At 49.4% G+C, this 27,192-nt stretch overlaps 9 protein-coding genes across 11 annotated transcripts; 6 read left to right on the forward strand and 3 right to left on the reverse strand.

Moving 5' to 3' along the window:
• Window positions 1-1,827: 1,827 nt before the first annotated feature.
• On the forward strand, window positions 1,828-3,185 carry FVEG_04260 (hypothetical protein; the record flags this gene model as incomplete). Its single annotated transcript, XM_018892042.1, has 1 exon — window positions 1,828-3,185. The coding sequence occupies exon 1, from the start codon at window positions 2,457-2,459 to the stop codon at window positions 3,183-3,185; it is 729 nt and encodes a 242-aa protein (XP_018748653.1). The 5' UTR covers window positions 1,828-2,456.
• Window positions 3,186-4,853: 1,668 nt separating this feature from the next.
• FVEG_04259 (hypothetical protein) lies at window positions 4,854-6,656 on the forward strand (the record flags this gene model as incomplete). The annotated part of the gene is made up of 5 exons (XM_018892041.1): window positions 4,854-4,961; window positions 5,006-5,350; window positions 5,408-5,627; window positions 5,679-5,761; window positions 5,811-6,656. The coding sequence occupies 5 exons, from the start codon at window positions 4,854-4,856 to the stop codon at window positions 6,654-6,656; spliced, it is 1,602 nt and encodes a 533-aa protein (XP_018748652.1).
• Window positions 6,657-7,205: 549 nt separating this feature from the next.
• FVEG_04258 (hypothetical protein) lies at window positions 7,206-13,979 on the forward strand. Its single transcript, XM_018892040.1, has 2 exons — window positions 7,206-7,724; window positions 7,788-13,979. The coding sequence occupies exons 1-2, from the start codon at window positions 7,433-7,435 to the stop codon at window positions 13,715-13,717; spliced, it is 6,222 nt and encodes a 2,073-aa protein (XP_018748651.1). The 5' UTR covers window positions 7,206-7,432; the 3' UTR covers window positions 13,718-13,979.
• A 190-nt stretch (window positions 13,980-14,169) lies between these two features.
• FVEG_04257 (ATP-dependent RNA helicase MAK5) lies at window positions 14,170-16,835 on the forward strand. The gene is made up of 2 exons (XM_018892039.1): window positions 14,170-15,827; window positions 15,878-16,835. Exons 1-2 carry the CDS (start codon window positions 14,388-14,390, stop codon window positions 16,742-16,744), a joined length of 2,307 nt encoding a protein of 768 aa, XP_018748650.1. The 5' UTR covers window positions 14,170-14,387; the 3' UTR covers window positions 16,745-16,835.
• Window positions 16,836-17,436: 601 nt separating this feature from the next.
• On the reverse strand, window positions 17,437-20,779 carry FVEG_04255 (hypothetical protein). Of its 2 annotated transcripts, XM_018892036.1 has the most exons (4): window positions 20,738-20,779; window positions 20,346-20,674; window positions 19,023-20,296; window positions 17,437-18,974 (listed from the first exon to the last, which is right to left on the reverse strand). In XM_018892036.1, the coding sequence occupies exons 2-4, from the start codon at window positions 20,571-20,573 to the stop codon at window positions 18,806-18,808; spliced, it is 1,671 nt and encodes a 556-aa protein (XP_018748647.1). In that variant the 5' UTR covers window positions 20,574-20,674; window positions 20,738-20,779; the 3' UTR covers window positions 17,437-18,805. The 2 variants fall into 2 exon arrangements, with proteins under 2 accessions (XP_018748647.1, XP_018748648.1); XM_018892037.1 differs by lacking the exon at window positions 20,738-20,779 and having other exon boundaries at window positions 20,346-20,710.
• On the forward strand, window positions 17,573-18,827 carry FVEG_04256 (threonine aldolase; the record flags this gene model as incomplete). Its single annotated transcript, XM_018892038.1, has 2 exons — window positions 17,573-18,035; window positions 18,081-18,827. 2 exons carry the CDS (start codon window positions 17,573-17,575, stop codon window positions 18,782-18,784), a joined length of 1,167 nt encoding a protein of 388 aa, XP_018748649.1. The 3' UTR covers window positions 18,785-18,827.
• Window positions 20,780-20,894: 115 nt separating the features above from the next.
• On the reverse strand, window positions 20,895-22,098 carry FVEG_04254 (hypothetical protein; the record flags this gene model as incomplete). 2 transcript variants are annotated; one of them, XM_018892035.1, is made up of 4 exons in its annotated part: window positions 20,895-21,323; window positions 21,378-21,546; window positions 21,613-21,864; window positions 21,924-22,098. In XM_018892035.1, the coding sequence occupies 4 exons, from the start codon at window positions 22,096-22,098 to the stop codon at window positions 21,065-21,067; spliced, it is 855 nt and encodes a 284-aa protein (XP_018748646.1). In that variant the 3' UTR covers window positions 20,895-21,064. The 2 variants fall into 2 exon arrangements, with proteins under 2 accessions (XP_018748646.1, XP_018748645.1); XM_018892034.1 differs by having other exon boundaries at window positions 20,895-21,546.
• A 567-nt stretch (window positions 22,099-22,665) lies between these two features.
• On the forward strand, window positions 22,666-24,318 carry FVEG_04253 (hypothetical protein). Its single transcript, XM_018892033.1, has 3 exons — window positions 22,666-22,810; window positions 22,898-23,685; window positions 23,741-24,318. Exons 1-3 carry the CDS (start codon window positions 22,742-22,744, stop codon window positions 24,168-24,170), a joined length of 1,287 nt encoding a protein of 428 aa, XP_018748644.1. The 5' UTR covers window positions 22,666-22,741; the 3' UTR covers window positions 24,171-24,318.
• FVEG_04252 (hypothetical protein) lies at window positions 24,286-27,192 on the reverse strand (the record flags this gene model as incomplete). The annotated part of the gene is made up of 8 exons (XM_018892032.1): window positions 26,625-27,192; window positions 26,471-26,576; window positions 26,297-26,423; window positions 26,146-26,251; window positions 25,793-26,097; window positions 25,372-25,739; window positions 24,986-25,320; window positions 24,286-24,938 (listed from the first exon to the last, which is right to left on the reverse strand). The coding sequence occupies exons 1-8, from the start codon at window positions 26,668-26,670 to the stop codon at window positions 24,286-24,288; spliced, it is 2,046 nt and encodes a 681-aa protein (XP_018748643.1). The 5' UTR covers window positions 26,671-27,192.

Here is a 27,192-nt window from a genome sequence, read left to right on the forward strand (position 1 = left end):
ACCGTGCGAGGTGCCTAGGGTGCAGTAGTATTGGCTGGCCGCTGGCGTGACCTGTCCATCTGTGTCCGTGCCTCCTTTTGACGGGCCGACCAGGTACATCCATCCATCTAAATCATCCTCAGGCCAGGACTGCTCGTTCGCACGGGCGGGATCGTACTGCAGCGGAGACTAGGAACTGGCGGGTACAGACACTAATGACGGGACGGAGTCGGAATCACGGAACACTCACAATAATCCTGATGTTGCTGCACCTAACAGAAATAGCGCCTTATTGTCTCTGCTCGCGATAACCAATCAGGCTTCCAAGACCGTAATGGCTGCAGCAAACAGTGGTTTCAAACAGAACAGTATCCGTTCGGTCACTCGGCTTCCGCGGAGAATTGGGCAAAAATTCATGACGAGCAGCAACGCCTCGCGTTTTACAATGGAAAGCTTCACAATCGAAAGGCGAGACAGACCAGACAATACAAGACAAGAGAGCGGTGATTCGAGCGAGTACCGCATTCCTCTGGCAACGAGCTAACCCGTAACCCGGCAAAACGAGACATTGCCGGGCTCGTAATGTTGGTTGGGTTAGGGTTCGGCGAACTCACATGCCGATCAGGGACCGTCTGACAACCACGTCAATTCAAATGAACAAACGTTGACAAGCCCTCAGGGAGCAAGAAACCTTCTGACGTTTACTCAAGGTGTCAAAATAATCTAGTCCAGAGTCATAAGAAAGCATACAAAACTTACCTAGGTCTTTTTGTCTGGACTTACTCCGTAGTTAAGAGGTCTTAGGTTTTTTGTTGCCTCCACTTGACAAGACAACTCATTTCAAACAGTCCAAGGGCTGAGCGGGAGCTGGGGAAAAGCAAATAGCCTCTATTCCGGATTTACTTACTGTACGGTTTGGCTTTGATGCCCCTCCAGCCGGCTAATGTTGAACCGTCTGTTCGTAACCGTACTGTATCGTCTCGAAACCAATAGAATTGTCGACTGATCATCACGAAGCATCCTCGTGAACAACCCCCAAACTCGGGGTGAGACAAACCACAATGAAAGACAAAACGGGACAAGGATCAAAACTCGCTACCGTACCTAAGTTCAGGTAAACCCGCTGATGCCTCACTCTGTCTGGTGACTGGTGCGCCTTACTCGCTTCTCTTCTTGGCAGGCCAGACTTTTGGGAAAGGCAAGGGGAAAATCAGTGGGTGATCATTTTACAATAGCAGAACTCAGTCGGTACTGGGCTCTGGGCCGCCTCGGACCTACACTGCTCCATACAATACAGTATAGTACACGACAGTGAGTAGGCCTCGGGGGGCAAGAAAACAGCAAGCCTTACCATGGGGTGCCAAAATAAACTCATCAAAAGTTATCCTAAGCTTATACTATATTACCTAGGTCTTTTTGTCATCTAGGATCGAGGTTCTGTATTTTCTTTCCTCTCCTAGGTAGGGTACTAAGGTAACCTACTCACCCACCTACACCGACACCGTTGCGACTAAATTAGCCATCGCAAGCCCAGGCTGGGCGCCTCCAGGCCATGTCTCCAGCATGCTTCTCAATGATGACACGGATCCGCTCTGGCGTTTTTGGTAAATGGAATTATTACGGACCTGCACTAGAGGAGGTACCTACCTACAGGCTACAGCTGATGGCTGAGGCGGCTGCAGTAGGCCAGCCCAGCCCAGCCCAGCCTAAAACAGCACGTTCAACCTGAAAGGAGTAGATTTTACGAGCCAAGGGGTCGGAAGAGAAAAAGCAAGCAGCCAGAAACAATGAATATTAAAAGCATCATCTATTCCCCCGTTTCTCAAACGAGCTGATCTCTCTCTTCCACGATCACCAACCAATCCGCGAAGTTCCGAAACCGAGAATACAATTACCACCTATTACAGTACCTTACAGTACAAGCACGGGCTTTGGGCTACCTCACTTCTGCCACCAAAATAGCCGCGGATCCTCATCACATTTACCTACACCCCCCGGTCCCCGGCTAGTCAGCGCAACACAACAAAAGACAAACAAAAAGGACCAGGAACAAGGCCCAGGGTGTCATTCATTTCGATCCAATCCAATTCTTCATATATCCATCTGCCAGCACCCCTACCATTTCAGCTTTTCCCATCTTGCTCTTCCCTTCAAGACATTCTGCTTTCCAGCTGCATCTCTCAAGAGCAGTACTGGTACTAAATCCAAAAGCTTCGACGAGCTGGTCTCTTGAAACGTCTAACAAGCTTGGGTCGTGTTTGTGCTCTCACCTTGCATACACGCATGCATAAACATCCTTTAATAGCAACAACCTGACACGCATATTGTCTTGTTTGCTTCCCCGTCGACCAACAACCCATTCCTACCCCTCCAGCTCATCATCCGACCTGGCTCAGCCATATATACCAATACGGCACCTCGACAACGTTTACTATACCTCCCTACATTAGCCAACACCAACTCACAACACCGCAACGATGCCCCGAGGAACCACTTCCAACGTCCCCAAGGTCCCACTCTTTGGTGTACCCAAGAGACGCAAGCAGAGGCAGCAACAAGAGCAAGAGCAAAAGGACAAAGAGGAGAAGCTCCGCCTACAAGCTCTCGAGGAAGCTGAATTCGCAACCAAGGCCGAAACTTCAGACTTCCTCCTTTACTACCTTGAGCGATCCCCCTTCAAGGACCAATCCGATCAGATCTCCATTGCCTGGGAGAACCTACCCAGCCTAGGCGAGCTTGAGTCTTTTGCCAGGCTCGACAAAACTGCTGGCACACAAGCCTGCCGTCGTTTATTCAAGGCCGTCGTCATCTGGGACGATCTTGGTCTTGATCTCTGGGAGACTCTTAACAGTACCTTCCACCCTGAAAGCGACGAAGAGGACAGCGATGATGATCTCCTTGACGAAATCTCAGAAGAGCCCATTGGCTGGGATCACGCAAGCCCTCGAAGATCCCGATCTCGCGCCAGTTCCAGGACTTCTTCCTCTGAGACACACAACTCTGAACGCTCTCGCCAAATCTCCTCAGAGCGACAAAATCAGCGTGAGCATAGCCGCGATTCGCGCAAGACAGCTTCCGCACGAGACCAGAGTGTCAACGGAAGATTACCTCCCCGGAGACCTATGGGTCTTCAGGGCGGTATGATCAGCGAGTACTACGACAGCCCCTCGCGGTATCGTGTTCCCAAGATTGTGCGCGTCCTATAAGCGCTTACACATTACCACTCTACGACTATTTCTTTTTGTCTTTGATATTACACTGCTTTTTTTTTTATTAAGCGGGAGTTGAACACTAGCTAAGTTCACAGCAACCGCCATACTAGCCACATAATGGTTTCTTATGTTTTCTGAGTATTAGCAAGGCGTTATGGACATGTATGCAATGGCACCGGACATTACGGATTACGGGATACCACCAATATCACAGCTGAGGGATAACAGCTACCATATTATTACTATAGTACAGCAACGAACAATCTACCAAATAATTTTGATACATACTTTCCATGGCCATGCAATTCTTGAGTGATCGGCATGAAAATTTGGATGGCTCCTCTTGATGCAACCTTCAAAGTTTGGAGGTCTACAACAACAATAAAACACTACCAAGGAAAACACCTTGTCTTGAAGCTAGATCGTCGCTATTCTGACATCACCCAAGATCCGTCGTTGCAACATCGAGATATGATCGGATTGAAGGGAAAAGTCGACGTCATGGTGGAGGGAAAATTAACTGCCGCGGTCTTAAGAGCCGGAGAACCTGGAAAGTTACGTACCCAGCCAATAAGACGAGACCTGGCCAGACTCATGTTCGGGTAACTCTATCGACACTGCAAAACAAGCTCTTTATCAAATCAGTTGATCACCTTCTATTCCATCACCTGCTCGTCAAATGATCACCATACTCGCAGTATGCGCTGTCGTGTCGCCTGCTCTCGTTGCTGACTCGTCTCATGTCGTGAATGATTCCCAATCCTTGGCATTGTCTTAGTTACTGAGCCTGGAGGTCATTTCAGGAGAGCCAATGGTTCGAGGTGCGCTTCAGTCACTATCCGTGTGGCGCGGGGGCTAGCTCAATCAGGAGTATGCATCCACCGGCTGGGATTGGATGGCTGGATGGGTAAAGTCCTTATTCCCAATTCAGGTACCGCTTTGACCTCCACTGAGACCAGTTGAGACGAACGATGCTTTTGGTCATCGAAACACCCTTTGGAAATAGCATGTGAGACCTGAATCAGCTATCCGTATGAAACATTGAGATCTTGATTAAAGGATAATTCCATCTCCATCCAGTTTTGGTTTCAGTATATAAATTGGTGAGACTCAACCTCTCTATTCAAGGGAAATTAAATCGTTTGTCTGTTGCTCTGGTCGAACAAACAGCATGCAGCCCAGGGGCGCTAAGAAAAAGCCCACGTCGTCTTGTGATGGTTGAGTCGACCTCTTCTGCACGCACCCTCAACTATGAAACACTTCGTCTGTAAACTCTCAGCAGCTGTCTCACCCGAGTAGTTTTCTCTTTAAGCATGAGATAACTCTATTCTTGGCTGAGATGCAGGACCTGACTCACTGTGCTCTCGGGTGGTGGGATGAAATGCAACTGATGGTGTGCTGTACAAGCTAGACAAGTTATCTCAGCTAACCTCAGGGGTCCTGGCCCAATTTGTATCTAGACTCGAGAGGCGTTGTTTGAGGCTTCACACCAGGAGAATAGGGAATTTTGCAGGATAGTCTTGCTGCTGACAAGATGAAGGGCTCCTTTTCGAGACGGAATGTTCCGGCTGTATTGTGCGCAGCTGAATGTGAGGATCTTTGTTCGGTTGTTTTCTGTGCTTTTTGGTGTTTTTGTTATAGTGTTGGTCTATACTCCGTACAATGAAGCACTTACACGGCCTCTCGTGGATCGGCCTGTTGGGCTTGGCTGTCCTGACTACCGCAAAAGATGTCTCTTACGTTACTGACCTCGAGATCTTTACCTACTTGGTACGGCACCTGGGAAGAGCATCAGCGCAATACTGACTGTTTAGGCACCATGTGTTTCCAGCGCAATCTCATACAATGTCGGCATGCAGACATACTCGACCATGTGCGGCGACTCAGAAACCGAATTGCAGAAATGCATCTGCTCGACTCGAATGGACGAAGTTGCCTCATCGATCTCGACCGATATAGAATACAGCTGCGGTTCCAGCGCGACAGAGGATCTATCAAGTGTGTCTAAGCTGATGAAGAAGTATTGCAACCAGGAGGAACATATCACTTTCTTTTCGCCAACCAAGAACATCGTGGAGGCATATATAACAGATCTTCCGGAGTTGGCATATCTCCCGCCTTGCGCGCAGTCGGGATTATCCTACGCTGTGGTCAATATTGTATGAAACCTTTCAAACTCCAGTGATGGGGGGTTGGCCTGATTAACATGAATACAGGGGTCGTCAAGGTGCCCTGAAGCTGCCGAATTGAACGCGCCGTGTGTCTGTAGCAAGAAAGATGTTGTTCAAGATATTACTTCAACACTCAAGAGTGCCGTGAAATACTCATGTTCCAACAACGGAGACGTCACTTCGGCCCAAAACTTCTACAGCGAATTCTGTCAGATGAACGACGGCACAACGTCTTTTGCACCCCCGAAAGGGCCTCCTGGAGATAGTGAGTCTCAAATCATATCTCATGGAAGCATTCTAATGTTGATACTGCCAGTGTCATACTACATCACAGCCATGCCGCATTTCAAGTCTCTCGACAAATGTGCCCAGTCCGGGATAGCTTCCGCAGTTATGGAGGTGAGTCCCAATATTTCGATATGCCATCATGTCTCTGATAACAGTGTAGCAAAGCTCCTGGCTATGTGGAGACGGTCCTCAAGAGTTGGCTTCATGCATCTGCATAAAATCAGGAATGTCAAAGATGATCTCTAGCAGTTTGACTGAGCGAGTCAAGGACTACTGCGATAGCACTCACATTGCCAACGTTACATCCGCCATCGACGTCTTTCGGTACTATTGCAGCGCCGCTGAGAGTTTGGTTGTTGCTACCGTCAGCCAATCAATCTTTCAGTCTTATCCAACTGCTAGTTCAGGTGCTGGCCCAGGGAGAACAGTTCCAGGAATGACTGGTTCAGCTAGCGCAACTGTAATTTCTAGTTCTAGCACTGCGAAAGAGTCTGAGCCTGGCCATGAGAATAAGGAGGATGATGAATCGAATACGAGTATCGCACCGATCGCAGGAGGAGTTGCTGGCGCTGTCGTGGTGGCCGCCCTTGGCGCCGGACTATTCCTCTGTATTCGAAGAAAGCGTCAACGTCAAGCCAAAGGCGAAGAACTATCCAACAATGCCGACGGGCCTCCAGAATATAATGGACATCCAGAGCTCATGGGTAATAGTGCTTATATTAAGGGTCACACTGCACCACCTATTATTTCCGAATTGTCATCGACCACTTCTTTCAAGCCAGAACTAGGTGGAGGACAAGGCATTTCAGAGCTCCCTCCTAACCATGCACCCACAGCTGAGCTTCAAGCTCACCTTGCCAAGTCTAACTGGGGGCATTCACCGGCACAATCAGACTATGTGTCGCCGGTGAGTCCTGCGCCAGCATATTCTGGCTTTCATGGAATGGGATTTCAGTCAGGGCCTGTGGAGGCTTATGAGCTGGATTCTAATATACGAAGCCGATAGAAGAATATTGATCTCCTCTATTCTTGCAATGGCTTTAAAAACTGGCGTTATGGTTGCTTCTTGGTAATACGAGTAAGTAATTCAATCACGGGTTGTTAATGGATACCAGACAGATTTGTAGTTTCAATGCTATTAAGAACCTTTTAATTGTATCTGATCGAGCAGACTCTCCATTCTCTTTGTATGGTTGGTTGCACAAATTGCAATACAAATCTTCCTGTGGTTCTGTTTTTCAGTAAAAGAGGTGGACGAGACTTTAGATTATAACGTCATCGGTCGTAGGTGCATTGGATCAATCAACACAATGTGGTTTCACTTTACAAGGTTAATTCACGGTTTTCTTTATAAAGTGCCTACTAATTAGAGCAGAGATGCATCAGTAAGTGACTTACTTACACTGCCTCATGTTTACAATATTAAAGCTTGAGGCTCGAAGTGTAGGGTAAGCAGGCAGTGACCGGAAAAACTGGGCGCCGTACTAACGCAGCTTCCACCTGCAGCTGGCCCGTGCACGTTGCTTCCCCGGTAGCAAACGTTGGCGTGTTGCATCTCAGCTTTGGAGCTCCAAATTTCCTAGTCTCTCCAACAACAAAGGCTCCATTTCCTTTGTCGGAGAATTTCATCAACGTCTCACCCTCATTTGTTGATCTGATAGACACATATCGAAGCGACAACCGACGTGGACTTGGGTTTCTTTTTTAATCTGGCTTTCATCCTCGAGCGCGTAGCTGCGGTAATGACGAGTATCGCGCTATTGACCTGATCCGACCTCGACCATGGCGGCCGCAGACGTGGACATTGGCTACGTCGCAGGCCACCTCGGCCTCGACCAGCCCGTTATCGCGTCTCTGACGACAGAACCGACCATTGAGCTCGTCAACATTGTTCTGCAGGCTGTTGCAGCCAAAGCGCACGAGTTTGATACCCTCTATGCTGAAAAGCTCCAGACCGACATTGAACTGGAGAACGCGGTGCGCAGCTCTGAAACGCGATCGCAAACTTTCAAAGCTACTGCGGACAAGGCCCTCAAAGATGTTGAAGAGGCTAGACAACAGCTCAAGGACGAAGGTATGTTTTAACAGACTGTGCGAAACTAAGTCAGATGGTTATTGACATCCGCTTGCCCCACAGAAACGAAGCGACAATCTCTCGAGAACGAACTTCAAGTTTTCAAATCTAAGAAATCGGATTATGATGCTGAGATCAAGGCCCTCAATGACAAGATTGAGACCCTTCAGTCTTCGAACCGAACCAACTTGAGCATTATTGAATCCAACAACAAGCGCGATCAGACTATCACTGAAGAACTCACGAAGCAGCACCAGCGCAATGTCGAGCTTTCTCGCGAGATCACTGCACTGCAGCAATCAGAGCAGAACGCACGGGGCCAACTCAATAGCGCCAAGTACCGAGAAGAATCCTTACAACAACAGCTCGATCTTGCCCGAAAGAACAGCGAATGGCTAGAGAATGAACTCAAGACAAAGAGCGAGGAGGGCCTCAAGTACCGAAAGGAAAAGGGCTCCCGTATTGCCGAGCTCCAGCGACAAAATGAAGACATTCAGTCTCAGGTCGACTCTCTCAAGAGAACAGAGCAACAGCTCCGCGATCGACTCGATGCCATGCAAGCCAAGGCGGATGAAGCTTTGGTGAAGGTCCAGAACCAGGAAGGAACATTTGCGCAGACAATCGAGAGTTATAAGCATGAGCTTGAAGCCCAGAAACGTTTGGTTGAGATGTCTAACCAGCTGAGCAAGAAACACCAAGAACGAGTGCAAGATCTTGAACGCGAAAAGGAGCGACTTCGCGATAACTACGAGGACGAGCTCCGACGCGTTCGAACCGAGCTTGAGCAAGAGCGCCAGACTACGAGTGAAATGGAGGAACGCATTAACCAACTTCAGTCCGAAATTGACGAGCTTCAGGCTCGTATGGAGCAGCACGCACCGCCACCCGAGTCTGCACCAGAAACTCCTCGTGCCAACGGCTCCTTGATGCGACCTTCCTCCCCATTCACACCCTCTATGCGAGCCAAGGGTGCGATAACCACCACACAGGCCCTTGACCAGCTGTACCAAGTTAAGGGTCAACTTGCTACTGAAAAGCGTCGCAACGCTCAGCTCTCCGAGGAGCTCGACAATATGATGACTGCTCTAGAAGCAAAGGCCCCCGAGATCCAAGATCTTCAAACTGAAGCTGAACAGCTTCGTGAAGAGATTACTCGAATGTCAGAGTTGTCTCAAAACAGCTTTGAGGAACGAGACAAGGCAAAACGAGCAGCAAGGAAAGCAGAGAGCGCACTCGCAACCTCGCAGTCTGAAACAAATATTCTGCGCACTCAACTTCGAGATCTTGGTACCCAAATAAACATGTTGTTATTCCAGATCCACGCCATGGAGAAGGGTACGGACCAACTCACCGATGAAGAGACTTTCCGACTTCAACAACTACAGAAAGGAGAGATTTCAGAGGAGGCGCTGTCAGATATGTCCGACACCCACCAATTCATTACACAGAAGCTGGTGGTGTTCAAGGATATTGATTCTCTGCGGACCAAGAACGAAGACCTTCTTCGCATTACTCGGGAGCTTGCCAATCAACTCGAAAGCGAGGAAGCACTCGCAGAGAAGCACCAGGCCAAGCAAGACCACGACATGGTTGAGAAGCTTCAGCAGGAACTTAGCCACATGACCGATGAGGCAAGATCTATCAAGAAGACGATGGAGAGCTTCAAGACAGAGCGCGACATGTTCCGAAGGCTTTTGCAGCAACGGGGTGTTCACGGTGATGAAGCATCTATGATGCGTAATTCCATTGCTGGTGGCGAGCGATTGCCCTTGGCCAGCATTGAGGCAACTGAGCAAACGGAGGCTCTCAACGAGGCACTGCGCAAGCTTCAGTCTGAATACGACAGCTACCGCGAGGCTCAGGACGGAGTTCGTAAGGATTTGCGCGATCAGATAGATGCTCTCTCAGCCGAACGGAACAGCCTACAGACCGACAAGGTTAAACTTCACGCCGAAGCCCGCCTTGAATCTGAGAGGCGTGAAATGTTACACACCAACTTCGTGGCACTCCAAAGTGAGAACCATGAACTTCAAAAGCGAGCGCAGACCTTGTCTGAGACTGCTGCTAAGCAAGATATTCGGACGCAACAGGTTGCCGAAGAACTCATCGAAGCCAGAGGTTTGCTTGATAGCGTTCGTAATGAGACTGCGAACCTGAAGGCAGAGAAGAAGCTTTGGAAGGACATTCAGGATAGACTAAGCAAGGACAACGAGAACCTTATCGAGGAGAAGAATCGACTCAACAATCTGTTAGCAACTCAGCAATCGATCGAGAATGAGCGCAACATGGCTGATTCGGAAGCCCGACGCAAAGCGCAAGCCAAGATTGAAAGCCTCGAGCAGGAACTGAGCGACGCCCAGAGAAAGCTCACTTACGAAGCAGAGGAAACCAAAAAGTTGCAACTTAGGAAGGAGTTCGAGTCAAAGGAGTCACAAAAGCGAATTGACGAACTCATGGCAAGCCTGAGCCAGATTCGTGAGGAGCATGTCGCTGTTAAGACCAGCAGAGATCACCTTCAGGCTCGCGTTGATGAGCTGACGGTTGAGCTACGAAACGCCGAGGAACGAGCTGGAAGACTCCAACCCCGACCTACGCCCCGACCTGGAACTATTGAGGTTAGCGAGCAACAACAGCAACTCGAAAATGAGATCCAGGATCTCAACGTCGAGATCTCCGACCTGAAGCGAAATTTGGACATGGCTAATACCCATCTCGAGAACGCGAAGACCCAGGCTGAGCAGTTCAAAGAGCTCAGCCAGGCCAACGAAGAAGCGCTTGAGGATCTACGGGGATCACAAGAACAATACAGACAAGAGATGGAGGCCATCATTGAGGAGAAAGATGCCAAAATCAAGGAGCTTAGCCAGCGTGCAGAGGACTTATCGGCGGAGTTGTCTCGCTCTAACACCGAGCTCTCTAGCCTACGTGACTCCCAGGGTGAGGTTGCACGACGATATGAGGATGAGAAGTCCATATTACAAGAGGAGGTGAACCGACTGAAAGAGGAGAGCGCAAGGCACCTGGAGGCAACTCGCTTCCATCAGCAAGACCTACGCGCTCAAGCTGAAATTGCCTCCAAGGCCCAGCAAGACTACGAGCAGGAACTAGTGAAGCATGCTGAGGCTGCTAAGCTTGTTCAGCAACTACGGACTGAATACAATACACTCAAGAGCGAGGCCGCATCGCTCAAGTCAGAAGCGGACTCTGCTAAGGTTACCCTTGCTCAAAGCGAAAGCTCTTGGGAGGAACGTAGACAGCAGCTGGAGCAGGAGATGGCAGAGCTCAAGACTCGAAGAGAAGATGTCAACTCCCAGAACAAGATTCTGCACCAACAACTAGAAGCCCTGTCTACACAAGTTGCCGCTCTTCAACAGAAGCGAAGCGGCGGAGAAGAGGAGGACGAAAGAATGTCGCCAGTTCCCCTGGGAGACGCCAGTGAAGGTCTCCGGGAACTCAACACTTACCTCCGAAGAGAGAAGGAGATTCTCGAGGTTCAGTATGATCTCAAGGCTCAAGAGGCCAAGCGGCTCCAGCAACAACTTGAGTATACCCAGTCACAGTTAGATGAGGCACGTCTCAAGCTTGATCAAGAACGCACACAGGCTGCCCAGAGTGGTCGTACTTCAATGACACATCAGGACCTCATGGAGAAGCTCAATGAGCTCAATATCTATCGCGAAAGCAGTATGACATTGCGCAACGAGAATCAGCAACTTAAGGACCAGATCGGCGAGAAGAACAAGAAGATTGAAGAGATGGAGGCCCGTATTCAACCCCTGGAGGCTGAAATCGACACGCTCAAGACTCAGAAGTCTTTCCTCGAGGACGAAATCAAGCAAATCCAGGATGATCGCGACCGATGGCAGAAGCGTACTGAGGGCATTCTGACCAAGTATGGACGAGTTGACCCCGCTGAGATGGAGCAGCTTAAGGAGAAGATCACCGAGTTGGAAACTGAACGTGATGCTTTGAAGCAAGGTGAGGAGCCCCTGAAGGCCAAGATCACCGAACTCGAAACATCTATGGAAAGTGAGCGAAACAACTGGAGTACCACGCGCGCCAAGATTGTTGAGCAGGCCAAGGAACGATCAAGGAAACTTACCGGAGAGAAGAACGAGGCCATCCAGCGTGCCAACCAACTACAAGAGAGCTTGGACAAAGCTACAAGTGAGCTCGAAGGTACCAAGAAGGAGGCGGAGGAATCGAGAAACCAGAAGTCTGAGCTTGAACAACAAATACAAAACTTCCAGAAGGAGGTCGAGCAGTTACGACAACAGGCTCAGACTGCAAACTCTACTCCTACTCCCGCCCAACCTGCCCAACCTGCTGAAGCTTCCGTATCTTCCGATATTGTTGCTCAGCTTGAGCAACAGCTCGCTGATGCTCGCAAGGAGCTAGAGGCCATCAATGGGCAGAAGCAAGGTGCAGAACAACAGCTCGAATCTCTACGCAATGAGTTGCAGACTGCTATTTCTGAGCGTGATGAGGCAACAAAGAAACTCCAAGAGGTCACTGCCAATGCTTCTGCTCAAACTACCGAGCAGACCCCTGCGGAGCCCATAGCTTCCGATTCCACAGAACAGCCTGCTTCAAGTATCTCCGACGAAGAGAAGAAGGCTTTGGAAGAGAGAGTTGCAGCTGCCGAGGCTAAGGCTGCAGAATTTGAACAGAAGGCTAATGAGGTTGAGACAAGGATTCAAACGACTATCAAAGAACGTTCAGACAGGATGCGGGATACTCTGAACGCAAAGCTGAGGGAGAGTCGAAGCAAGATGGAAGAGGAATACAAGAAGAAGGATGAGGATCTCAAGCTCAAGTTCGAGCAAGAAAAGCAGATCTGGCTCGCCGAAAACCCCACAGCCAGAAACACTGATGTCACCAAGACTGAGCCAGCAGATCAACCCCCTGCAACACCAGCCAAAACAGAAGCCCCTGCTGTGCCTGCAACGCCTTCATCCGTTGGACAAACTGATCTGTCTCAGCTCGATGATACTGGCATTCGACAATTCTTGGCGACTAACCCTACAGTTAAGAACATTGTTGCTGCCAACATCAAGAAGAAGCTTGAGATAGAAAGCTCCAAACTCAAAGCGGAGCTGGAATCAGCACTCAAAACCGAGTATGAACCCAAGATTGCCGCAGCTAGGGATCAAGCCCAGCTCATGGAGTCCAAGAAGTCAACCCTACGCATCAACATGGCCGAGAACAAGCTGAGAGCAGCCAATGCCAAGATTGGTGTAGTCGAGAAGGCTGTTTCCGAAACTCCTCAGAAGCCTGTGGTTGAGGTTTGGGAAGTGGCCAAGGTTGCTGTGGCCCCCCCGGCAACTCCGGTTGTAGCAAAGCCTACCCCGGCCAGGCAGGGTTCGGTTGCGGGCGTGCCTCCATCACCATCCCCTGCAACACCTGCAGCTGGTGCTAAGGCTGCTCAGGGGATACCAGCTGCAACTCCGGCGGGACAAAAACAAACAGGCTCAGACTCTAAGCCAGCGCAGGCGGCAGCGGCAGCCCCAGCTACCACTGGAATTCCCGGCCCCAAGACGAGTAATCCGTTTGCTGTTCCAGCTGACGCTGCAACAGCGGCTGCACCAAATCCATTTGCTACTAAGAATGAAAATGGTGTAACGCCCGCTGCTAAGCCCGGTCAGCAACAGACGCAGGCACCCCAGCAGCAGGGACAGCAGCAGCAGGGACAGCAGCAGCAGGGACAGCAGCAGGGCCAACAACAAGGCCAACAGCCAGTCCGATCTGGCATCCCTATGCCTCGTGGCGGCGGACGCGGAAGGGGTGGAGCTTATGTGCCTCCTGGCCAACGTGCAGCCAGTGGACCTCAAGAGGGTGGACATGGCAACGCTGGCCGTGGAGGGCGAGGAGGCCGCGGTGGTGGACGCGGTGGTATGAACCCCGGTGCCAACGATTTCCAGCCTGGCAACAAGCGGCCACGAGGAGATTCGGAAGTTGGTGGAGGAGCCAAGCGAGCACGCGGAGCGCATTAGTAGAGCACGGGAGTTGGGATATTTGAAATGTACAACACGAAAAAGGCATGTAATTATTGTGTTTTGGTCACTGAAGGGGATGAGAGAATGGATGACGGTTCATTTGGGAGTGGTACAACAGCATTATTATGTCTCGCATACTTATTGGATTCCTAAATGGAAAAAGAAATACATTTCCTTAGTTTACAATCTTAAGTCCGTTGCCATCTAACGTTGTAATATAGGTGATAGATTGACTGCAATGATAATTCTAAGAATGGCTTTTAGTGATGACTTTGTTCAAAGCATGCTTAGAGTGAGATTAGAGCATCGTCGTGGTATAAGGCCGACCTCGTGTCGTAAGATGGTATAGAAAACCCGCTTATCTCATCTCAATGTTGCAACCGTCGAGTCGAAGTCAAGTTATATAAGTATCACTTCAGAGAACCAAAGAAATTTCCAGCAGCTGATGTCCTGTTGTTGGTGGGGGTGTCGGTGGATCGGCACCAGCTTTGCCGAGAACGATAAGCTAAGAAAAAGTTCGGAGGAAAACAAAAAATTGGGGACCATCCTACAGACTTGGAGATCAAACTCGACAACAGAAACCTCGTTCAGCTGATTCACCAACGGAAAGAAACAGGGAAAAGCGAAACGGATATCGCCTTGAGAAGAGGCGACTCAAACTTATTCAATGGTCCCCTCTTCGAAGAAGCGCAAGCTTCCGACTGCGACCGGTCCCGCCTCGAAACGATCAAAGAACATCTCCAAGAAGAAATCCAGCGGAAAAGAATCGCGCCGAGCCGTCGACGCTACAGCCCTCGCTTGGTCATCGGTGGGCGAGGACTTTGGAGGACTAGAGGTTATCGAGGGCGTGGACGTGGTCAAGGATGGTAGCAAAGTCCAATTCCTCGTGGCCGGCGTCAAGAGCAACATAATCGATCCTCAACAAGAAGTTCTCGATGGGGACGAATCTTTTGAAGGGTTTGGCGACGACCCTGTGGAGGTCGGGGATATCAATCCCGGCGAAGCTGGCAGTGGTAAAGGTGGCTTGGAGAGCGAGAAGCCTCAAGGGAAGAATAAGGGCAAGGCTGGGCAAGGGAAAGCAGAACAAGAAAAGACCAAGAAGAACAAACACAAAAACAAATTGGATGGGAAGAACAGTGACGCCGAAAAAGAAGACGAGCAGTTGGACAAGGCCTCGAAAGTCGTACAAAAGTCCTCTGCACGCGGGGGCAACACGTTCGGCGCGTTGGCCGATGCAAACGACTACGCAGACCAAGAAGACGTCGACATGGCGGCCTGGGTTCCTCTGAACCTATCACCTCAGATCCTCTCAGCCATCGCGAAACTCAAGTTTACCAAGCCGACTTTGATTCAGGAGAAGACGATCCCCGAGATTCTGGCTGGCGATGACGTTATTGGCAAGGCACAGACAGGTTCAGGAAAGACATTAGCTTTCGGTATTCCCATGGTTGAGCGCTGGCTGGAGCTGCAAGATCAGGGTGTCAAGAGAACTGGTCCTATGGCTGTGGTGCTTTCTCCTACGCGAGAATTGGCTAAGCAATTGGGTGATCATCTCAAGGCACTCTGTGACGGTCTTCCCAGCGCGCCGTACGTGTGTGTTGTGACAGGTGGCCTCAGTATCCAGAAGCAGCAGCGACAGTTGGAGAAGGCTGATATTGTTATCGGCACACCGGGTCGCTTATGGGAGGTTCTCAGCGGCGATAGGGCTTTGCAAAGCAAATTCGCCAAGATCAAGTTCCTTGTTGTCGACGAAGCCGATCGGCTCTTTAAAGTTGGCCAGTTCAAGGAGGCTGAGGATATCATTGGTGCTCTAGATGGAAAAAGCCCGGGCGACGATGCAGAGAGCTCAGATGAGGACGAGGAGGAAGATGAAGAGGATGAGAGTAGTGCACGACAGACATTGGTCTTCTCAGCAACTTTCGACAAGGACCTTCAGACCAAATTGGCTGGAAAGGGAAAATCTACAGGAACCGATGAGGAGAAGATGGCTTATCTGATGAAGTGCTTGAAATTCAGGGGTGAGCCTAAATTCATCGATGTCAACCCCGTAAGCCAGATGGCTCAGGGGTTGAAGGAAGGACTTATTGAGTGTGGTGCTATGGAAAAGGTGAGTTTTCAGAATAAACCAGACAGACTCATCTTGCTAATCTTGTACAGGATCTTTATCTATACACCGTTCTCCTCCTCAACCCTGGTCGCCGTACTCTCGTCTTCACTAACTCTATCTCTGCTGTTCGCCGCCTAACACCCCTTCTCTCGAATCTTAACCTCACAGCGCTGCCCCTGCACTCCCAAATGGCACAAAAGGCGCGCCTTCGTTCACTTGAGCGTTTCACTGCTGCTCGCAATTCTATTCTCATTGCTACTGATGTTGCCGCTCGTGGTCTGGATATTAAGCAGGTTGACCAAGTTCTGCACTACCATGTCCCCCGATCTGCGGATACTTACATCCACCGGTCTGGCCGTACAGCTCGTGGCGAGTCTAGTGGCGTGAGTGTGATCCTGTGCTCACCTGACGAAGTCCTTCCTACACGACGCCTTGCAAGCAAAGTTCACACTGAGCGTAGCTCGGGTGCAAAGAGAGAGCACTTTATTCAGACTCTCCTTATTGATCGGAAGATGGCATCGCGTCTCAAACCCCGCGTGGACCTGGCTAAGAAGATCGCCGATACTGTACTAGCCAAGGAGAAGGCTCACAGCGACGATACATGGCTGCGAAATGCAGCTGATGAACTTGGAGTAGAATACGACTCTGAAGATCTCGAGGCTGTCAACGCAAGCGGTGGCAAGGGTGGTCGAGGTGGTGGACGAAGGAGAAAGGAGCAGGCAGCCAAGAGCCTGTCTAAGGCCGAAATGGGCGCTTTGAAGGCTCAACTGAGAGAGGAGTTGAGCAGAAGAGTGAACCTGGGTGTTAGTGAGAGATATATCACAGGCGGAAGAGTGGATGTTGGTGCTCTTTTGAGAGAAGGGAAGAACGGGGGTATTTTCCTTGGAAACACAGATGGATTGGGGTTTGACTTGTAGTTATAGAGAGCGTGTTTGAGCCTGAGCCTATGAAAGGCAACAATGGCTAAGTTATAATGCATCTATCGAGTAACAAAGGTTTTGTTCACACTATTGAGCTGTTTGACATGTTTCGGCCAGCATTATCCATCCCTAGACCCAAGAAGACAAGATGTTAGTACGCACCTGAGAAGTTGATTAATGTTTGTCTTGTCTTTCGGGAGTAGATTGTAGAGTAAACACTGCTCACAGAATTGGTCGCCCTCGTTGAGCCGCGCAACCGCGGAAAACTTTGAGTTGCCCGCGGATTTCGACTGTGGGGATACCAGGTGATAGACAGACTGCCATGCATACGTAGTACATGCCCGAACAAGTCACAAAAGTGAGGAGTAGATAAAGCAGAATGGATATTAGACTTAGCATTTATTATCTTATATGAGAGGGAATACTTTTGTAAGACTGGATGTGGTAATGATCTATGACATCCTCGTGGGTGATCAAGTACACCTGTGAATACAGTTTCATGGGGGGATTGTAAGTCAGGGTATCTATAGTCCAGTGTACTCTCAGGAGAATTTGAGTAGATCCCGAACTACGTCCAGAGAGTCGAGGTCCACAACATCCTCTACGACCCCGTTTCGCAGTTGGGACTGACACATCCCCGCGGGAAACTTCAGATCAACACTCACCACAGAGATAACGAATGCAGAGCAGCCAGACATAGATTCCCCTCATGACATGTGGGGTACCAAAGACATATAAACTACATAAAGATAAAAAGATCCTGATAGTCCACTGAAAGTACTCTCCTACCTCACTCACCATCAAACACAGCGTCACAAGCTCAAAATGCCTTCCCTAACGAGCCCCGAATCCCCATTCACCCCAAAAGTCCAAGCCAAGTTGCTTGCCAGCCGGGAGAAAGCCTCTCGTGACTTCCGCTCAGATGTCGTTACCGTCCCCGTCGAAGAGATGATGACATCTATTCTCGAGGCTTCGGTAAACGACGATATCTATGATCCGGAAGGCGACCCTTCTGTCAAGGCTCTCGAGGCTCGACTTGTCGAATTGACGGGCATGGAGGCTGCTCTATGGGCTGTTTCTGGTACTCAGGGGAACCAAATTTGTTTGAGAACGCATCTTACCCAGCCGCCGCATAGTGTGCTGTTGGATCACAGGGCGCATGTGCATTGTTGGGAGAGTGGTGCTCTGCCGGTGATTTCGCAGGCGAGTGTCACGACGGTTCATGCAAAGAACGGAGTGCATCTGACGTTGGAGGATGTTAAGAAGAACATCATCGCTGATGGGAATAGTATGTTGATTTGTCTTAAAGTATGATGCGTAACTAACTTGATAGTTCACTTCCCACCTACGAGGGTCGTATCTCTTGAGAATACACTCTCCGGCACTATTCTACCCCTAGCTGATGCTCAAGCCATCTCTGACTACGTCCGTTCGTTCCCTGTACCGGAAGGCCAGAAGCCCATTGCCATGCATCTCGACGGAGCTCGTGTCTTTGACGGCGTCATCGGAGAAGGCGTTGATCTCAAGGCCTACGCAGCCTGCTTTGACAGTATATCCATCTGTCTAGCTAAAGGCATCGGTGCTCCAATGGGCAGCGTCATTCTCGGCAAGAAGTCTTTTATTGAGCGGGCAAAGTGGTTCAGAAAAATGCTAGGGGGAGGCACTCGACAGCCGGGCATGATGGCCGCGGCAGCTCTATCTGCGCTCGAGTACAGCATCCCGAGGTTTCCGTCTGTGCACGCCATGACGAAGGATGCTGCTGCGAGACTCGAAGCAGTGGGATACATGTTCACACTTCCTGTTCAGACCAACATGATTCTGCTGGACTTGGAAGCAGTAGAGATTCCACCCGCGGCATTCGTTGAGTATTGCGCAAAGGAGGATATTTCGGTCTTCCCCATGGCCAGACTCGTGTTTCATCATCAGACGTCTGAGGGGGCTGTTGATAAGTTGGTGACGGCGCTGACGAGGTTGATGGAGGACAAGCGCAACGGGGTGACTCTGAATGACGGGGAGGCCCACGGAGGGTACAGCTAGATTTTGAAATAGCTGAATTAATCATGTTGATTTCTTTCGTCGAATTTCGATGCACGCGTCCAGGGGAGGAATGATAGTGGCGCCCATCCATTGGGGCTTTGGTCGCTTCTCGAGTGCCTTGATGTCGTAGTTGAGAAGGAATGCAGCCATGATGAGCTTGAGCTCATGAGCAACAAAGAACCTACCAGGACTTCGCAATGTTAGCATCAAGGTTCTCATATATGTCCATGAAACTTACCAGGCATGTCGACCGTGCCCAAACGCCAAGTGAGCATCACTAGTTGTCACCATTCCTAATCCTCTGATCTTCTTAGCCTCGTCCTCCCTTTCTTGCTTCTCCTCAGCCGACTTTGCTTCCCATTCTTCACGGACGCGTGAGTATCGCCAGGGATCATAACTCATGGCGTCCTCATAAATTTCATCATCGTGGTGCGTTCCCTGCAAGTTGACCGTTACGAATGCCCCGCGCGGCAAAGTCCACCCGTAGTCAGGGTGATGTAGACCTTCTGGTGCAATAACTTGTCGCTCGATGAGGTTGGCGGCAAAGTTACTTAGACGCTGGGATTCGCGGATGGATGAGTCGACGCGTACGAGAGAAGAAAGGGCCTGCTTCGTCCAGTGGCCTACAGAAGGCTTGTGTTCGAGGATCTCGTCGCGCAGTGTTTCAAGAACAGATGGTGGAGACGACAGAAAATCCAACATCCAAGATTGGCCTGTCAAGACTGTTGTGTGGATAGCAGCAAAGTTGATTGGCAAGAGCCGCTTGGAAATTACGATGGGATTGAGCTCAAAGGGCTTCTTCTCCGCCATCGCAAGACGAATATCCCAAGTTATAAAGTCCTCTGGGGGTGTGTAGTTCTTCATCTCAGGGTCGCCAGCCTCCTGGCGCTGCATATCTTTCAAGCGCTGTTCAATGATTGGTAGTAAGACACGAGATGCTTTGCGCCAATGAAGATAGTTTGGAATAGTGATTAAACGGCCAATAATCGGGTGGAGAACTTGAGGGAAGCCGTGTAGCAAGAAGCTGTTCATTACAACGTTGTCAGTGAAGCTCACCATCGGCTTCAAGATGTCAGGGTTTTGACATGCCGGGTTGCCAACGAGAAGACGGTTTGTAACGCGCGGGACGATCGCAAGCCAAAGATCCCAGAGATTGACCTTTGTATAGCCTTCACTGTCGACATTTTTGGCGTCTTTCTCAGCAGCTGCCTTCATCATGGTCTCAAGCGCATGCTCAACAGCACCGTTGACTTCGTCCTCGACCGCTGGTATCGCTGATGACAAGTTACGGGCGAGATACTTGTGCATGACGCGATTCGCAAAGGGCTCCGCGGCGAGATCTTTTCCGAGGAAGTTATACTCTGTGTAGAGGATCTTGTCGTGGGCGTGGGATGCTGAGAGGATTCGATCGGGTTGGTCCATCATCCAGGCGATTTGTGAACGGGGAAGGATGACGTCTGGAGGTCGCGATATGGGCGCTGGAGCAATGAATGGAAGGCCATTCTTGCCATACTATTTCTCTTAGAAAATGGGCAGTGGTAGCGTGGGTTGGAGGCGTTACCTTTTCGTAGCCTTCGCCAATCCAGGCTTGGTGTTGGGTGAAGTAGGCGAGACTATTCCTGATTCTAGAGAACCATTTCTCTGAACTGTGACCAAGGACGGGGATCTCAGAAGGATAACGCGGTTGGGTGAGCAGATCGACAATGAATGATACGAGCAAGAAGAGAGAGCCGAAGAGCAAGACGCGAGTGAAGGTGACTTCGGTGAATATGTCGCCCAGGACAGTCATGATGATGCTTCTCCAGAGAAGATCAGATCAATTGATAGGAATATTCACACAAGAACAACAGGAAGAGAACAAAGAGGCACAGCCAGGCTAGACTAAGGTACCTAGATAAACCCATCTCACCTTAGCCAAGCGCCACTTCTTATCAACTCAGCTGAAGAGCTAACAGTAATGCTATCATGTTGATAAGTCAATTGTCATCCCGAGGTACTTCCCCATGAAGCTACTGCAGCAGTTGGGTCCGTGTTTTTTCCTCTTGGAATGCATCATGTTAGTTTGAGACATGTCTTGTCCGTCTCAGGCTCAGGCTCAGGGATGATGGATGACGCGAGGAACTGGGTGATTGGTTGGTATATGCGCTAAGCTTTCGATTTACAGGGGGAAGGTTCCAGCCGCGGGGGGCACTAGGTATTCTATTTTAGCATCAGAATCTCATGATCCAATCCAATCCAATCCAATGGATGCTACAGCAAAGCAAATCTCTTATCCTTAACTCAAACACGATGTTCAGACGATAGACTCTCCATGGTATCGAGTCTCTTTCTCCCCGATCCTCGCATCTTGACCAGCTCAAGTCCATTCGTGATGCTTCTCTCTCCCCTGATCAGGAGTCCGATCTCGCCAGGATGGAACCAATTCATCCATACCAACACCAGCAGCATCAGCATACCGTCAAACACAAATACCCAAACCTCGCTGCGCATCAAGTGCCCATCATTTCCTTCGATGAACTCAACCACCCTGAACAAACTCCTGACCCAGATCAGAATTCCTGTGACGTAGAGTGTCGTGAGATATGTCTGCCACCTTACGCGAGATTCTAAGGATCTTGGGGTGGGGTCTCGATGCATTCGAATGTGGAATACCGCGCTGACGAGGATGAAACAACCAAAGAAGAAGAGCTGAACGAAAAGGCCCCCAACGATGATCTTTTCGCCCATTTTGCTGAGATCTGCAATGGCCATGAGACCACCACCTGAAAAGTCAGCATTTCTATCCATCCTTCACACAAAGACAAAGACAGTTAACTGATGACTCATACCTGATGATTGAAGCATAAACGACGCAACATCTCCAAATACAAAGATCTTGGTGAGCCACTTCCGTCTGATCAACGAGTGGTGTTCACCCTCCGTCAAGAGGATAATTCTTCCCAAGATCATGTAAATCGACGCTGCAAAGAGCGCAGGCGCAATGAGAATCAAGACGCTCTGCATGATGTAGGGTCCCATCGTCCAGCATCCCGGCTCTTCATTGGTGTTTAAAACCCGCCCGATATATCCGATAACCTCGCCTGGGTACCCTTGGTTAGCCCGGCGCCCCTGTTCCAATTGAAATGCGGGCAAAACGTACAGACTCCGCCCAAAACTAATGGGATTAAATACCACGTTTTTGTTCGCCAGAGTTGGAAGACATGGAGGAGCGTCGTTATAGCGAAGAGAACTACAAACACAATGTTTGCCTCTTTTGACGGCACAAATCGATAGAATGCCCAAACGGCATCCTTGTAGTTGGGGTTGCAGTCCATCTTAACCACTCGACTAGTGTTTCCGATGCACAGTCAAAGCTTAGATAAAGTTTGAAAAAAGATAAAATAAGAAGGGCTAGGAAAGGACAGGAAAAAGAACAGGTATGTAGGTAGGTAGGTAGGTAGGTATTTAACACAAAGAAACAAACCTGACGAGAACGACTCAACCGCTGAACAATGGTTATTTTTCGTACCGTCAAAGGAAACAGGACGTCTTCTTTATAACATATGTTTTTACAGAGTACCATCTAATTTACTCCCTTCGCACAGCCTTGGCCATCCTCGTACATCTGATAAACCTCCCAACACTTTGCGAGTACTCGCGAATATCCCATTCTTGTCCCAATGAAGCTCGAGTCTCATCATGCTTTGCTTTACATTGGTCAATCTGCCACTAACGGGAGCCTCAACGTCCCGATGACAGGGATGCCGACATAACTCTCCTCTCCTAAAACAACCCTAGCGGCTCCGAGTACGCGTATAGAAGGCTGTTTCCGCGTACTCGTCATTTGCCTCGCTCTATATTCTCCCGAGTCCATGTGAAAAGAGTGTCTCTAAGCTGGTCTTCTCCTGTCTCTCATTTTTCTCTTCGCTTGACGTTTGTTCGTGATACGAACCCGCGGGTTTAGAAACCAATCATACAATGTCTTCTCGAAGAACTCATACCAAATCTCGGACTGGTTGTATAAACTGTAAGAAGCGTAAGGTCAAGGTTCGTAAACCAATAACGCCCTTTCCGAGCTGGAGATTTAAGCTTCTCCATAACCGTTCTGCCGTTCTCTGCGTCTAACCAAAGTAGTGTGATGAGGCTCGACCATCATGTTTCCACTGCACAAGACATGGCGTAACATGCAGTCTCGCGTCACAACCTTTAACCAATCTAGGCATCTCTTCAATTGCAGGCAGCAGTGACAGTCGCTCATCATATTTTCCCAACTTGAGTCCCTCAGATTCAACCCCAGCTCCAACTCTGAGCTCCTTAGACAGCCATCATTTAGTCAACTCCCCTGATCCCTTTGGCAGCTACAGTCACCCCAGTCCCACACAGCAGATCGCTCCCTTCCCTCCACATGAACTTTGGGCCTGCGATTGTGAGCTTATGCATCACTACTGCACAGTAACCGCGGATACATTGTGCGTCCGGAAAGATCTGGCATACGTCTGGGGCGTCGCCATTCCAAGATTAGGCTATCAAGACCCTTTCGTCATGCATGGAATCCTTGCTATTGCCGCAGCCCACAAGGCCTATCTGGTGCCAGATAATCGCAAGACCTATCTGCCATTGGCTGACTATCATCAAACTCTTGGCTCCGAGGGCTATCGTCGTTACCTCCAACACTATAGCATGACCAATTGGATGCCTGTTTTCGGCTTTGCATCTCTCGTTGTACTGCATATGTTGACGCTACCCACCCGGATGAATAACTGTGCACTGGAAGACCCCATCACAAATCTCATCGAACTTGCTGGGTTGCTAAGGGGTATCAAGACAACTTTAGAACCAGCAATGGGGCGGATAGTCAAAACAGAATTCGCTCCTGTCGTCTTCGGAATCTGGGGTCTTGACTCTGACGATGAGGCAGAACGGTATCTATGCCCGAGGCTGTGATTGTACCTTGAAAGAAGCTGACCCAACCCATAGCTGTCCCTCTCTCGAGAACTCGTCTCTACCCACGGATACATGGACCGCATTGCAAAGGCTTCGAGCCTTCCAAGAAGCTGATATCCCTGCTAGCGGCTTGCAACATTATACATCAGCTGTTGAAGGTCTGGAAACCTCTGCGAGACTATTTGCCGCTGCTGGGTTACATGCAGAGGTCGCTGCGGCACATTTCTGGCTATACATTATTGATGACAGTATACTCATCGACTTAGCTGCACAAAGGCCACATGCTCTTCTTCTCTTCGCACATTACCTTGTGCACTGGGCAGTATTTGAGAAAGGCTTCTGGTTCACGAGGGGTTGGTCTCGACAGGTGATGGCCAAGTTAGAAGAAGGCTTAAGCGGCAGGCCAAACTTCTTAGGAATGATGCAGTGGCCTAAACAGATGGTCGCTGAAGCTGTTGTATAGGCACGGGTCCCCTTACCACCAGCATAAAGCGTTGTATTCTGTCCGGAATGAAGCATGGTAATCTTTGCTCGAAACATGAATTGCTTAATTGGAATATTATAGAATGTACACTCGATCACAGTTCCGATTCATTGACTGTATACTCGTTGCTCGTAGATATAAGCTGGAACGATCCCCAAGTACCCTTGTCCATGTAATCAACCATATGCCAATATGCATCCTGGCGACCAATTGAGGCCTCGTCTGATAATGTCAGGGGCAACGTTTCTTCAGGAGTTTGGCGCCTTTGTTGCCTGTTACTGCCATTTTCACTTTTTGAAGTAAAAGAAATGGTACGTTTGCGGCGGCAAGAAACAGGTGCTGGCGAATTGGATGAGTTATTTATCAGTGGTTCCGGATGCATGTCCTCTGCTTGCTCGGTGGTAGGGACTACGAGCGACTGTTGAGTAGAGTTTTCGGATGACGCTTCCAGGTTCTCCTCTGGGCATCCCACTCCCGAGGCAATGCGTCCATGACGAATACTCGCTTGCGTATCCAATAAGGGGCTCACGAATCGATTGTTTATATTGATAGGGCGTTTCTGACTTACACCCTGCGACTCACGGACTGGTGAGCTTGGGATGGAGTCGGATCCGATCGTTGTCTGGCTGCCATGTTGCCGGCGTCCGTCATCTGATGTGTGTTTGGCAGCAAAATCCTGCATCACCAAATCATGTTCAAATAATTCACAGGAACATAATGGCCCAAATAGGCCCCCAATAGTAATCCCTTTCATATATCAGCTAAAGACGCGTAGGTCCATATGCATTACTTACCATTCTTTAGCCACTCAGCGTTATTGACAGTGCATGGCCACACGTCTAGTGGCCGGAAAGCTTTGACGAAGTGGCGGAGTTCCGGTAACGAAGAATGCCTCGAGTATGGAAAGTAAATCGTTCTTGGGAGACTGCACTCGTCACGCTGCTTATGGTTTTTGGGATTCTTTCTCATTTTCTCCACCAGCATCATGATAACTTCTTCAGCAGAGTGAGCGTTCAAGGTGTTGATGTCCCAGTCCAGTGGAATGTTGCGACCGGTGGAGGCTATCTTCTTCAAGGTCTCTTCGAGTATATCTGGCATGTCGGTTGAAGAGATAGATGAAGAAAGGAATCTTGGGTTCGTGATTAGCATGCCTCTCGCAAAAGTGATACAATGTACAAACGTATTAAACAGGGTGGCCAGGCTAGCTTGGTCCAGAAATTCCAACTCGGCTTCTCGTTGAAGATCAACTCCGCCACCGCCAACGCCAACTTCGGCCAAGTCCTCTCCTGTAGGCAGGTGCGCAACGATAGGTTGAATAGATATAGTGGTAGGTCTTTGAGCCACTTCGCATAAGTTCCCCTTTTCACAACTGTGTAAGCGGACATTTTCTTCTGACGTTAAGCACCCTGGGTGTGGCGTGTTGCCACACGTGTGGCCAGTCAGAGCCGGTGACTCTGGAGTCAGATGAATGTCCGTCTCAAATCTCGAGTCAGGGGTTTTTGATTTGAGAGAACCATAGATTCGGAGTTTGTAATCGTCGACATGAATCTGCTAATATCAGTGATCAGAGTTCGCCATCCTGTGAGATCATTCTAACTGACTTTGGATTTTAAAGCCTTAGATAAGGCGAGCCAGACGTCTTCATATCCGTAGGTCCAGGCTTGTAAGTGGAAGATGGTATCACTAGGGTATTGGGAAACCTTTCGCAACAATTCAGCGATGCCTTGGGCTTTTGTCTGAAAAGGCACTTTCTCAGTGAAAGACGTGTCAAGATATATTTTGTCGAGGGTCTTGATGCCAGACGTGTACTCAATTAGATTCGGATTCCGGGATATAGCGTTTACGAACCAAGGCTCGCTCCGAATATCTCCTGTGTATAGAATCGCTTTCTTATCCCCTTCGACCACTTGATTCGGTCAGAAACAGTAAAGATTGTTTTCGGGTGTCAACATACAGAACATCACCGCCCCAGGGCAATGGTTGGCATCAAAAAGAGTTACCTGGATCTCACGACCCGGGCAAAGCTCGATCGATGTAGGAGTTTCTAAAGGCAAGGGTTTCTATTTCCTTCAGTATGAGGTCGGGGAAATAGAGAGCATACATACCAAAACTTTGCGGAGATGCTTGAAGGTTTGCAGTCTTGATTCTAGCACCCCCTTAGCATAGTTGATGCGACAAGGATATCGTTCAAGACGAAGAAGGATCTCTTTGGTGGCTGCTGAGCAGTAGACACTGGATATAAAGTCAGTAGATTACTCAAAGCAATTTTGGGGACGTACAATGGAGATCGCAGGCTTTCAATCCCGGCCAAGTGGTCGCTGTGAACATGACTTAGAAAACAAGCAAGTGGCGGTTGTGCACCGGCATTGCGCCGGAAGAAGTCAACTGGAATTTTGTAAGAACGTGTTAGCCATTTCTCGGAGATTAACTGACTTCTAATATCTGGGAATTCAGATATGATGCCGTCGAAAGTTGACATTATTGACACTTAGACGCGAACAACAGGTTGGCTAAAGTGGAAGTCCAGAATAAGAGAGGCGTTCATGGAAGTTGGACGTAAAAGGAGCTTGGTATTATTCATCCGCGATCAAATACAGATCAGCCTCGGGAATTGTTGGTGTAGGTAAGAATCTCATGGTGAAGAGTGTTGAGGAGTTGTGAAAAGAAGAAGGCAAAGGTCAGGGTGAATCATGGAGCAGTCGCACTGTTCGTTCTTTCGTCCCAGTGGCACACTTAACGCAGTGCACCCCTACCTGCCTGGCCAATGCTCCGTGCCTGCCTAAAACACCACCCGCAACCACATCGGCAACCGCATCTCAACCTCCTCCTCCTCCTCCCTTTCTCACCAGATTCTCATAGACTACATGCCGTAATAGGTTTTCACCCACTCTATTACCTAGAGCTCATTATCCATCATCAGCTCGATATGCGATCGCGTACTCCAGGCGCTATGTACTTTGTCAACAGAAACAGAGGGCTCAGGCTATAGTCTTCCTCCCAC

The sequence above is a fragment of the Fusarium verticillioides genome, chromosome 2 (assembly GCF_000149555.1).
Source record: "Fusarium verticillioides 7600 chromosome 2, whole genome shotgun sequence".
NCBI lineage: Eukaryota > Fungi > Ascomycota > Sordariomycetes > Hypocreales > Nectriaceae > Fusarium > Fusarium verticillioides.